The sequence below is a fragment of the Hetaerina americana genome, unplaced genomic scaffold, assembly GCF_022747635.1.
Source record: "Hetaerina americana unplaced genomic scaffold, ioHetAmer1.1.p SCAF_27, whole genome shotgun sequence".
Classification (NCBI taxonomy): domain Eukaryota; kingdom Metazoa; phylum Arthropoda; class Insecta; order Odonata; family Calopterygidae; genus Hetaerina; species Hetaerina americana.
In genome coordinates, this window is record NW_027286841.1 from 5,834,120 (window position 1) to 5,846,612 (window position 12,493).

The following is a 12,493-nucleotide window of genomic DNA, read 5'->3' on the forward strand; positions in this document are numbered from 1 at the left end:
CCCTGTGATCACCTTGTGTTCCTCCCAAACAGGTGCCTCTGTTACCAACACCAAACTGGTCCAGCAGGTCCTCATTGTCTGCAGATTTCTCCAGTGGGCAACCAAGCCCTTAGAGTGGCCATTTCTTGGTTTCTCGTGACTTCCCATTGACAACACCCATAATTTATCTTATCATTGATGATGTACATGTATTTTTACTTCATTGAACTGAATACCCTTGCAAATGTAAATGAGCTTTTTGTTGTCCACAGGCTATGAATTTTCCAGTATCCATTGCTTCTGGTCTCCCATCTTGTACGAAGGCATTGAAAATATTCTATGGTGGTCATGTGATCAAGCTTAAGCAGAACAGGGAGGTAATCTTAAACGGAGAAGAAATCACCGAAGTCCCTTATTCACAGGATGGTATCAACATTCGAATGGTGTCGTCATTATTTTTAATGGGTAAGGAACATTTTTCAGCATGGGTAGGTACTATTTTTAAATTCATGAGAATGCAGAGATCAACGCCATGGGAATTTGCAAATATAATTCACGTTCAGTCAAACATTGAAGACTTGCTCTCAAAAGTCTATTTGCATGACTCCAGTCAATTACACACCCCTTGTAGAAATGAATATGAAGGGATAATTTTTCAATTTGTTTGGCATATTTGTGAAGCATGAAAGTGAACTGAATTGTTTTGCACCTGCTTTCAGTGGAATTGTCTAATGGTCTTGAAGTTTGGTGGGATGGAGTGACGCGTGCCTATGTTGATGCTGCTGCAAGCCTTCAAGGACAAACCAAGGTACGAATTATCACCTTTTTAATTCTTAAAATGTGATTTTAATTGATCAAGAACATATTTTTATTTTAGAGTAAATTACTGACCGAGATAGGTTTTGGATGAACCCAGGAGTACCCCTGATACACTTTGAAGTGCCACCAGACTCAATGCTGAGCACTCATCGTGGCATTCCATCCCCCTCCTAGCAGACTCAACCCCATGTGGGCTTAGCTCCAGGGGACTTGTGCTCAAAGGACAAAGGTGGGGGATGAGAGGCAAGACAGGACACAAAATGTTGGCCTCAAAAGGCAATTTGGCAGTGCCCCTGCAGCTGTCCCCCCTTGCACCTCATTCACATAGCGCACTCACTCTCCCTGGGTCCATCCCTAACTGTACACTCGTAGCAGCTGCTACAAGAGGAAATGCAGATCTGTGGCTGGTTGAAGTGTCACAAAAGGCCAAGATTTTTCTGCTGTACCCAGGGAACACAGGAAATAGTGCTAGCATTAACTCTACTTTAACCCGCTGGCTGTTTGTGCCCACCCCTGAAATACAGTGGAGAGAGGCAGGTGTGCCTTTGGCATGGATTATGAAGTTTTCAAAGTTTGCTTGGTCATAAATACATTTTCGGAGTATGACCAATCTAACACATGGCAGTGTGATGACTTAGCAAATGTTTACATTTTTTCAAAACTCGTTTTTTGAGATGTTTAAGGAGATGTTTTTGTAACTGTCCTTTGGATTGAAACATGCTTGACTGTTTCTAGTTAACTTGCTCCCACCCACAATTGCTTAAACTGAAATTGGCTCAGGAGGGATAGTTGCCAGTAAGTTTCAAGGGAAAAAAAATCCAATATGCTTTAACACTGGCATCCCACTTTACAATAAACCATTTTGTCAACTCCACATTCTTCCTATGTCCCTTCCTTCTGTCCAGCACACCCAATCCCTCCTTCCTTCTGCTTTGCTTATCTAACCTGTTCCTGTATCTCAGTCTTCAACATACCCAATCATCTCTCAATATACTCTGCATCCATGTTTCCTGCCTTCCTCGAAAATCTCTAAACGACCTTCTCTCAGGCCTTTCTTCATTTTGTAAGATTTGTGAGTTCATGTGGACTTGGCAATAAGAAAGCTATGATAATCAACCCAAAGGATGACTTGAGGGTAGAATGCTAAGCCCAGCAGCTTGTGAAATGAACACACCAGAGTATAAAGGGGGCCAGTCCCTTATCTCCTGTGCCACTTGGGGTTTCGCAGGAAGATCTTGTACCTGGAACATCACGCAGCTTGGGCAAAGCTGAGGGTGATACCTGGCTTTGAGCCGGGGCTCTCCAGTCAGTAGCCCAGTCCTCTACCCACTGGACTACCACACCTCTACTGGATGGATAAGACACAAAACACAGAAATATTCTACTAAGGTCATAATGAAACATTTGCCATTACAGCCATTGGAGATTAATTCCTATTCTCAATTTTGCTTCTTTGTTTGTTTTTCTTTTGATTATTCTTCACATCTCTATTTCAAAAGGCTCCAATATCTGTTCATCCTGTTGGCTTAATGGTCAGGTTTTGGAGCTCTACAAAAAATTCTCCATGTCAGTTTGCACTTGTCTTTTCGGCATTCTGCATCCGTCTATGTGCTTCTTGTTTCTTTCTAGGGTCTGTGTGGTACTTTCAATCTGAACCAGAGGGATGATTTCCTAACACCAGAAGGTGACGTCGAGCAGTCTGTCACTTCTTTTGCCAACAAATGGAAAACATCTGAAAACTGTGAAGATCTCCCTGAGAAGTTTTTAGAGAGTCCATGTGATTTGAACATTCAAAAGAAGGCATTGGCAGAGAAGCACTGCAGAAAATTGAAAGGAAGCATATTTCAGTGTAAGTAACAGCTTCAAATATTACATTATTTTTACATTTATTCTTATTAATGAGATTTAAGCTTCTAGAACAATTTTCTAAATTTGGATTTTGTGATACTTAAAATTCTCGTCTGCATTCAAAAGAAATTATTGATGCATATTTCATTATAAGGAATTGTAGTGATTTATTTCATATGTGTTATTCTTCATTGTTTCATATTTGTCTGGTTTATCGTTGTGAAATCAATAAAACTGAAGTATGACCATTGCCTTTCTCTATATAGACACAAGTAAAACTACTGAGGAATATTTTCTCTAATTTATTGATGAACATGACACATGTTTCAACATTTCAGCATCAGCTTACAGGTTACTTCATTTGTCTGTATGCTGATGATGATGATGTTGAAATTTTGGAATGTGTTGTGTTTAAAAATAAATGAACATTTTTACGCGGTATTTTTATTTCTGTTATGTAGGGACAAAATGTAGCAGAGTTAAAACATCTACCGTCAAATTCCAAAGAAACTGCGAGAGATGCCGCAACAGTAACTTTTAATGAAGTCATCTGTTCCTTTAAAAGCCCCCAAAATTTCAGAGTTTAAGAGGACGCCTCGGTAGCTCTACTGGATAAGGCACTCTACCAGACATTGAGGGATCCGGGCTCGTATCCCGGTCAAGGCAAATGATTTTTACACTGTTAAATTAATGCATTGATCTACCATCAACTTTATTTCATTTTCCATTTCAAGTTTCTCACTTCCATCCCTAGGTGGCGTTTATTTTGGTCAGCTCTGAGTGGAATCAAATTTTGCATTTACCTTAGCCTTCTTTATGTTGAAACCCCTATTTGATAATAAACCCTTAATCTGCTATCCTTGTCTGATGATGCCTACACTCTTGCAAGATTATAGTCACTTTTGGAGGTCATAAAGATAAAAAAGGATAAAAGAATACCAAACATATGTAAAAAATAAGAACATAACATTCTTCTTTGCAAAGCTCCTCATCAAAAGTGACCACAAAAGTGACTTTGTAACTTTCGGTGTGACTGTGTAATTCTCCATTTTGAAAATAAAGGTTGATTTCCAAACTTGATGCTTTGGAGCAGTTGGAAATTTTGAAATGCGTCTGTTGCAAGGATGAATTTGCCGATGAAATATTTTATCCCTCCCACTCACTCCCCACTCCTAGACCTACCCACCCCTCTTCCAAGTCAACGATTGACACCGAAAGATGTTATTCTCTTTTCCTCCCAGCTATATTTTAACCTTTTTACCCCTCCACCCTCCCTTACCCTTTCTCTCTCTGACCATCTCTCCCTCCCTCAATCAGAAGGTATATATAGCAAGTTTGCTTCTAGGATGAAGACCTGATGATGATGTTCAACGTCGAAACCTTGGTCATGTTTTTAAATAAAGTGTGTGGAATTACAAAGTCAATAATTTCATTTCAATAGGTCCTACTACTTTTGGGACAGATCTTGTATGTAATGCACAAAAGTTATCAGGGACCATTCAAACCAACCTTCAATAGATAAATTACCTTTGATTGAAAAAGACCCATGAAAGATATATCTGAGGAATTTTCGAAAAGAATCAAGTAACAGCAAAACTTACCCTTTATAACCCCAGAATTATATTCTCCTGCCTTGATGCCATGGCCTGCTGGTCATACTAGTTTACAGTAAGTGTCAAAGGAGAATGCATCATAATTGATCTTTAGAATTGAATATCACTTGTTTAGATGATTATGTAATCTTCTAAAAGTGAGTCAAAAATAAAGTTACTTAATACGTCTGATGATTATTTAATCCCAGGAGCCCGAAAAATATATGATAGTCTTGTAAGAGCATGTTTTCTGAGCTGCCTCAGAGAGTCAGCGACCAGATGCGTATTAGCAAATGACACAATCACACAATGAATGAATGAGATGGTGTTTCACCTCTTGCTAAGGCCTTTGAAGTTTTAGAGATTTTATTTTTCCCATTGCCCTGCAAAGTTATGTGATCCACCTTGGGAAGGAGTTTTTTTCTTTATCCTTTTTCATCCCACTACATTCTAGTTAGCTTTAAACGAGCTTTTACATTTTACACTTAACCTCCATTGTGATAACGCTGTCATGCAAAACTGTGAATGAAGTTATGGTGACTGTTTGTTCTTACTCTCCGTGGCAAATCTTTCAATAGTACCTTTATTAAAGGTTGCCATTTACTTTCATATCTAGAATATTCACTTTTTGTTGTTAAGAGTAGTTGTGCTCACATTATTTAATAAAATAATGATAATATTTGTTAAATATGGCAGTTAATATGGGCGTTAATGCATAATATTTGGAATAATGTTATCTCGGCATTGATATTCACAATGAGTGAAAAAATGAATGTGTTGAAATCAGCTTTTCCAGAAAAAAAGACAATTCTTATTCTTTCACCTGTGTAAACCAACATGGCAAGCAAAACAGGTAAAAATACCATCATTAAAAAAAGATAAATTCAGTATTTTGCATGATCCTAATTCAATTATCAACTGTGAGCGTTTTTGAGTAATATTATCCTATAATTGACATGGAATTTTGTTGTGCTAGAATTCGTTTCTAATTGCACTTGTAAAATTTTTACATTTGCATTGTTATTATTTCAGCTTGCCACTGGTTCCTTGATCCAGAGCAGTATTATCAAGACTGCATGTATGACATGTGTTCATGTGAGGGGAAAATCAGTGCATGTCTCTGCCCCATTTTCTCTGCATATGTGAAAGAATGTGCCCGGCAAGGCATGAATCTTGACTGGCGCAAGGAAGTGAGGGAATGTGGTATGTATGTAAAAATAGATTAAGGTTTCAGTTTCCTTATTTAAGATATTTTTAATCATTTCAATGGGTTCCATTCTGAGTTATTTTTTTATTTAAGTCTGCTCATAATTTTCCTGAAGAATGATTTGTAAAACATTCATTGAGTGTTCATAACGTAAGCTGGAAGTCCTGAATGAACATTTAAATAGAAGCTCTTTTCTGTACTGAATGTTTGGGAGGCTCCTTAGCGGTCTGGGAAGAAAACCAGTCATGGAGGAAGGCTCTGGGAGAAGAGAGAGTGTTGTGGTGGGGTGGAATCGGGGGCTGGTACTCCTAGGGCCTTTGAAAGTTGATTTTACTGAGAGGAGTATGCTACCATCTTTTGGGGATTGAGGCTACCTTCTCTGCCACCGTTTGCTCAACTAATTATCTCCTTTTGGGAAGGAGGAAGTGGATGCCAGTAGTTAACATCACTAAGAGCATTGCTAAACTAATGACTTAACCTCCAATATTTAAATCATTTGAACTTTTTCCCAACCTATTCATATATATATATATATATATATATATATATATATATATATATATATATATATATATATATATATATATATGTATATATATATATATATATATATATATATATATATATATATATATATATTTTTTTTTAAATATATATATATAGTACAATACACAGTAACACACAATATAGAAACACAAAAAAAGAAGAACACTCGCTCGTTATTTCTTGATATTTTGACAGAAACACTCCATCTTCATCTGAAGATATAGAAGTAATGACTGCTGGAATTGTAGAGGTGAGGGGTGCAAGAGAAAGGGAAGAGGGCCAGGGGAAGGGGAGAACGGGAGGCGAAGGAGGGGTGAGAGGAATGGTTGGGGAGAGGAAAGGGAGAGGAGAGGCTAGAGGGGAGCGGAGATAGGCAAGGAGGGAGAGGAAGGAGGTGGAATTGACACAAAATTGGAAAATAGAACAACATGCTCACCGCAACTATTGCAACATACGAGACCCAGGTTTCAACCTACAAAGTATTGATCAAGACTTCGCAAGTCGAAACAAAGGCCACGTACACCAAAACTCATGCGGAAAAACATAGTGTCCACCCTCCGATATGCATCGCTTACACAAAGTAACAATTCTAGGCCACTCCCATCAGTGAACGACATTGAGGCCCGGATGCTGATAGGCCATGCAGGTGTAAATGAATGCCATTTCAAGAGTTTTTAATTCTATAGGGTTATCGGATGGGGGAAGGGCCGCTAGGACGGAAACATTGTAACACTGGTATATATACATATATATATATATATATATATATATATATATATATATATATATATATATATATATATATATATATATATATATACATACACACACACTCATATCCAGAGAGACGAAGATTTTCTCGTCAACATTATTACCTCAAAGGATAGCTCAAAAGCAGCTCAAAGGATATCGGTTCCACTCCATTGAAGTGGTGCAAGCGGTTACAACAAAGGCTCTCAACAGTATTCCAGAAACTGGCTCACAGTGGGCTTTTTACGAGTGGCAGACAGGCCGAACTAAGTGTATCGTTGCAGGTGAAATGCACTTTAAAGATTATTAAGTAGTTGTCATAATAACTGCAATGAATTTTGATTCTTCGAACCAGTCCCAATACTTACTGTACCGACCCTGTGTACCTTGGCAAACCAAGTCTCCTTACTCACAATCAGATAAATTTCTCAAGGCTTTAGACTGGTAATGTGAAATGTATATGAATATGCATGTAGGTACTGTTTTGTGTTTTTAACATTTTTGGTGATATGTATCTCTAAAGGTATGGAACCAATTAATGGTAAATAAAGATTGTCATCATTGTCATATTTTCAGTGCCATTTTATATAAAAGTCTCACAGGCTTATTTTAGCAAGTTATTCATTTTGTACCCTTTCATTGATTGAATTCTTTGTTCCCACTTCTGAAAAATTTCATACAGCTGAAATTACACATACTACTAGTAGGATATCTGCAGTTCACATACTCAATCAAGAGAGTGCACAAAATTTCATCATTCACAAAATCTGCACAAATCTCTTTCCCTTGCTTTCCCTATACTTAACTTCTGTGTGGCAGTAGACACTTCAAGTTAATTATCATAACTTATTGTGTTCATTTTATTTATCCTTTGAGGTAATAATGTTGATGAGAAAATCTTCATCTCTCTGGAAGCAGTCCAAAATTTCTGGCAAAATTTCCACCCACGACAGTTTGTGTTCCTCGCTCTAGTCTTTCGGCACCAGCTTCGCGCACACTTTCCTCATCGTAAGATTCTCTGTTACAATGGTGTGGACAGTTCTGACTGAAAGGCCGGTCTTCTCACTGATAAGGGTGATGGTCAAACACCTGTCAGAGTGCAAAACTTTTTCCACTTTGACCACCGGAGCATCAGTTCAAGCTGTCGTTGGGCATCCAACACGGTGCTTGTCTTCAACGAGCTCCCGGCCTTCCTTAAAAATTTTGTGCCGCCCAAAAACTCGTGTGTGGCTTAAGGCATTATCCCCTTAAGCCTGTTTAACGAGTTCAAGGGTCTCCGACGTGGATTTCCCCGGTTTAACTCAAAACTTCACAGCGTGGCGTTACTCGACGGTGTGTTACATGCTGGCGCGACGACACCACAAACAACCACACGACACAAAAATCCACCTCCTCTCATGCCCGGAGGCGACTGAACTAAAGTGCGCCTGAGTGGTGGGGGACCCCTCTACCGAGCTCTGAAAAGCTGCTCAGCCTGTTAAAAAATAATAGCTTCTATCCTGAAAATGAATTTCTGGATTTATCACTGCACATTCATTCTGACTTATGCAAATAATATATAAATATTGGTACATTGGTATGTGGACATATGTATGTATATATGATGTGTTTTTTCTAAAATTGTGTATTTTATATCTGGCTATACATTATTATTATTATTATTATTATGAAGCCTAATAATATAACAGGTTGGTTATATTTTCTGCCATTTTTTGGAATAGGTAAACTACAGATGTTCAAGGCTTTGTACTTGCTTAGGGAGAAATTTTTGGTTTAGGATCATTTGTGGGATTGATCAAGAGTACTGTCGGATGAATCCTTAGTCATGTATATGTATCTATATGTAATAAAAGTGAGCAGACAACATTGATTTACAAGTTTTGCTACTGAACAGATCATTAATGTTAGTAGAAATATTAGATGTCTCATGACTCGAGGATCACTGTTAGGTGTATCACAATCGATTGATTGTGTACCACCAAACTTAATTTATTGCTTTCTATTTGACAAATAAAATTTTATCAAATAAATTTGAGAGATAAACAATCAATAATAGTTTAATTTTTTTGTATCAGATTGGATGAAATACCCAGTCTAGTGCTTAATGTAGATCGCATAACTTCAGGTAAACCTTTCCTAATCTTCAAAAGAAATTTTGATTTTGCTAATGAAAGATTCTTCAGACAAGGTCGTTGATTTGCCATGTCAAAGTCATGTTGAGAAATGGAAAATGTGTTGTTGGTGTCAAAGTGTGAATAGAGCTGTTCTTGAATAATGGTTTCAGAGTGATGAGGAAGAGTTGGGAAAATAGATATTGAGCAATAGGTGGTTGAGTTGTCTCTTTATGTGTGAGATTGGTGGGTGCCTTGGGTGGAGGGAATGGTGCCAGAAAATGCTAGAAAATACAGAACAACTTTAAGTATATTTTTACCTGACTCCTCAAATATTATTGCTATAAAAATGCTTTTGCGTAATAATTTACCAATCCTAAAAAATATATGAGCCAACTTCAAAATTGAATATTTGTGAATATTGTTTTAACATTATATTGACAACCATTTAAAATATTTTTAAAAATAATTACTAATAATGTTGCACACTCAAATCACTTATCACATTATATTACTTTTGATTAAATTTTAATCAGCCTGTGTTAGAAATTACAATTTAAAGATAATTATTTGTGTAACTTTGAATATTATATATAAACAACTACAAAAATTATCCTGAAACATTTTGCGCTCATGATGGGTATATAAGATTTGTTTGAGGTGAATGAAGAACTGTGCAGTGATGTTTAGTAAAATCTATTGGGTCAAGGGAAAATGATTTGTTGGGCTTCTCTGTATCATACCATGGTTATATAATTTAATTTTTGCAGGTATTCACTGCCCAGGAAATCAGAAATATCAGGTTTGTGGAGACAGCTGCACCCGTTCATGTTTTGATATCTCGTCCAGGGCAGAACAGACTCCTTGCAAGAGAAGGTGTGTAGAAGGATGCAATTGCCCTGAAGGCGAAACTCTTGATTCTCGGGGTCAGTGCGTTCCGATCTCACAGTGCCCTTGCCTCCACAAGGGAATCAAGTTCGACCCAGGCCATAAAATGATAATGCCTGGAGCCAGAGAACCTGAGCTATGGTTAGTACCACCTTAGTGGAATATCTGAAACTTATCAAAAGGCATGTTTTATCTATGCAGTTAAACCTTTTTTGAGTTTAAAGACGGCTTCAACTCCAGAACTGTAGCCCTTTTGTTGACACTACCAATTTGGTCGATACAAATGTCATGCAACAAAGTCAAGATATGTGGTGCACTTAAGCCGTTCATAGGTAAATCATAGTTAACTACCATTGCCTGTAATATATATTAGCATGGACAAAAAATAATCGTCTTTACTGTTTTTAAAAAAAAATACTGTGTAAAATTTCACAATGCTTCATTCATTTCTTCTACAGCTGGTTTCATCATGTATGGCATTGTTTAGTATATTGCTTTTAAAATTACCAGCAAGGCCATAGGTATACACTTTATAGTTCGAGAAAGTGGGGATGTATGGGATTGTGGGAAGGCTGTGGGGGAAGAAGGGGGTGGTGGGTTGGGTGAAGTCATTTGTTGGGGGGTTTGGGTTGCCGGGAGTCAGCATTGGAGGAAGGTAAGCAGCAGGGAGGGGGCACAAATGTGTGGGGACACCTAGAATGGCAGAGGAGGGTATTCATTTGTTTAAATGGATAAAATGTTTATTGTGGAAAAGGATCTTCAGTTGTTCTAAACTGTCCATCACCCTGATGCCTTACTTTTCAAAATTACGTGGAGTGAGTGGTACAGATTGCTGGAGTTGTCTTCAATTGATATAATGCATGGGAACATTTGGACTGAAACTTCAAATACAAGTGGCAATGGAGTTCTCTGTATCTAACTGAGAAGTTTTTCCCTGTTTGTTTGATCTAATGTCATCAAAGCTCCCAATTTGTAATTCATAGATCCCTGATTTTTCAACTGGTTAATGATTTTCTTTACCATTTTTGATTACCCTCCGTAGATTTCTATATGAATATTTTTGCCAGAATTACAAAATCTTACCCATAGAAATTAGCAATGTAAGAGGACCCCCTCGGAAGCTAAATTGGATAAAGCACTCGACTGGAAATTGAGACATCCTGAGTTGAGTCCCTGTCAAGACAAACGATTTTTATTATCATTGTATTTTCTGTATTTTAATACATATCAGTGGATGACTCCATTAAAGTAACCATTGTAGCATCTCTCACAGTTCTTTGAACTTGATCAGGTTTAAATTTTTCATGTCAGCCCTCCGCAGAGGTCAACACACTTGCAATATTGCAAATTTCTTTTATTGTCCTGTATTTTTTGTGAATATCATTCAGAATTAAAGTATATATGTACATATATTAAAATTTCAAGGCATATACCTATTTTTTGTCCCTGACCCCAGCTTGAGAATTTTAGACGGTACTTGAGAATTGCAGATGGCAACTTAGTGTATTAATTATGAAATGTCATTGTGTAATTTATAAGTGCATTAATAGTAAATTCCTATTTCAATGCTGGGAATTTTTTGATTTTTCATTAATAAGGAAAAATGCATTTATTAGAAATTTTCAGAGCTTTTCTTATGTTATGCAATGTTCATTGTAAAGAGAATTAGTTCGTCTACTGTGACATTTAAAAATGCCAATATGTAGCAGTGTCATACAGCAATCATGTGGGATATTGTGTCACTTCTGCATGCCTCTATCCTTCAACGATCTGAAATCCTGCCAGAATTAATAATTGTATCAGTGTTTGCGGATGATTTCAAGCACAAGAGAATGTGAGATGTGATTATGAATGTTTTAAAGAAGATTAGTCATAAAAAATATTGGGTGGATATTGGTGCAAAAGATCACATGTATGCGAAATAATTATTGGAAATTAGCCAGCTCTGTGGTGATTCAGGAAGGCAGTGGGCAGTGTTTAGTATTTGGCTAATACTACTCGTCCAGATCTGTCTGGTCGTTTCCAAGCTCAGTCATTATTGCTTGGAGCTGACCATGGAGAATTGGCAACAGGAGAAATATGCTCAGTAGGGAAGCAAACAAACATTTTGCTAGTGCTTGAGGAAAAAGGGGTCACGTCAAAGTAAATGCAGGTAGTTGTGATATTTGTGAATCCTTGCCTTTTGCTTTTTAGCCCAATTGGTTTATGCCGATAATAAAACGTTTGTCAAGTGAATATTCAAGGGGGACTTTCAAACATTCACCAGAACATTAGTTTTTGGCTATTATCTTTTTTGTTATATCTTGAGACATGCTTAATTATACTCTGATAATTGCTGTAATAATTGAAATATACTTGTCACAGGAATAATACTTTCTATTGTTTTGCTTCATGCACCATAAAAATATTTAAAGCATTTAAACTACTTATTTATGTTTCACATTTCATGCTTAATACTGAGTTAAATTATTTTTATTTAATTCCTTGAGCTATCATTACTCCTACAAGCCCTGATAAATGATTATACGAAGCTGTTGGAATACTCTATAAACTTCTTTCCTTTCATGGAGGATTGTTGATCACTTCAGGTATTGATGATTGAAGCTAAATTTTGTCATATCCTCATTTTATATTAACTGATTTCTTTTGTACCTACTTATTGGAGTAAAGTGAAGTATTCAGTTTGATAGGCTAATCAGCTAGTGGATAATTCTACCTTATTTACTATACTTAGTATGTTGTGATAACCTCAT

At 37.0% G+C, this 12,493-nt stretch overlaps 1 protein-coding gene across 1 annotated transcript in view; it reads left to right on the forward strand.

Moving 5' to 3' along the window:
* LOC139689673 (hemocytin-like) overlaps positions 1-12,493 on the forward strand; it is a 202,796-nt gene that overhangs the window by 42,476 nt on the left and 147,827 nt on the right. Inside the window, exons 17-21 of the mRNA XM_071586862.1 lie at positions 252-444; positions 699-787; positions 2,428-2,647; positions 5,271-5,441; positions 9,623-9,881. Coding sequence (XP_071442963.1) covers positions 252-444; positions 699-787; positions 2,428-2,647; positions 5,271-5,441; positions 9,623-9,881 — 932 coding nt within the window. The remainder of the gene's footprint in view (positions 1-251; positions 445-698; positions 788-2,427; positions 2,648-5,270; positions 5,442-9,622; positions 9,882-12,493) is intronic.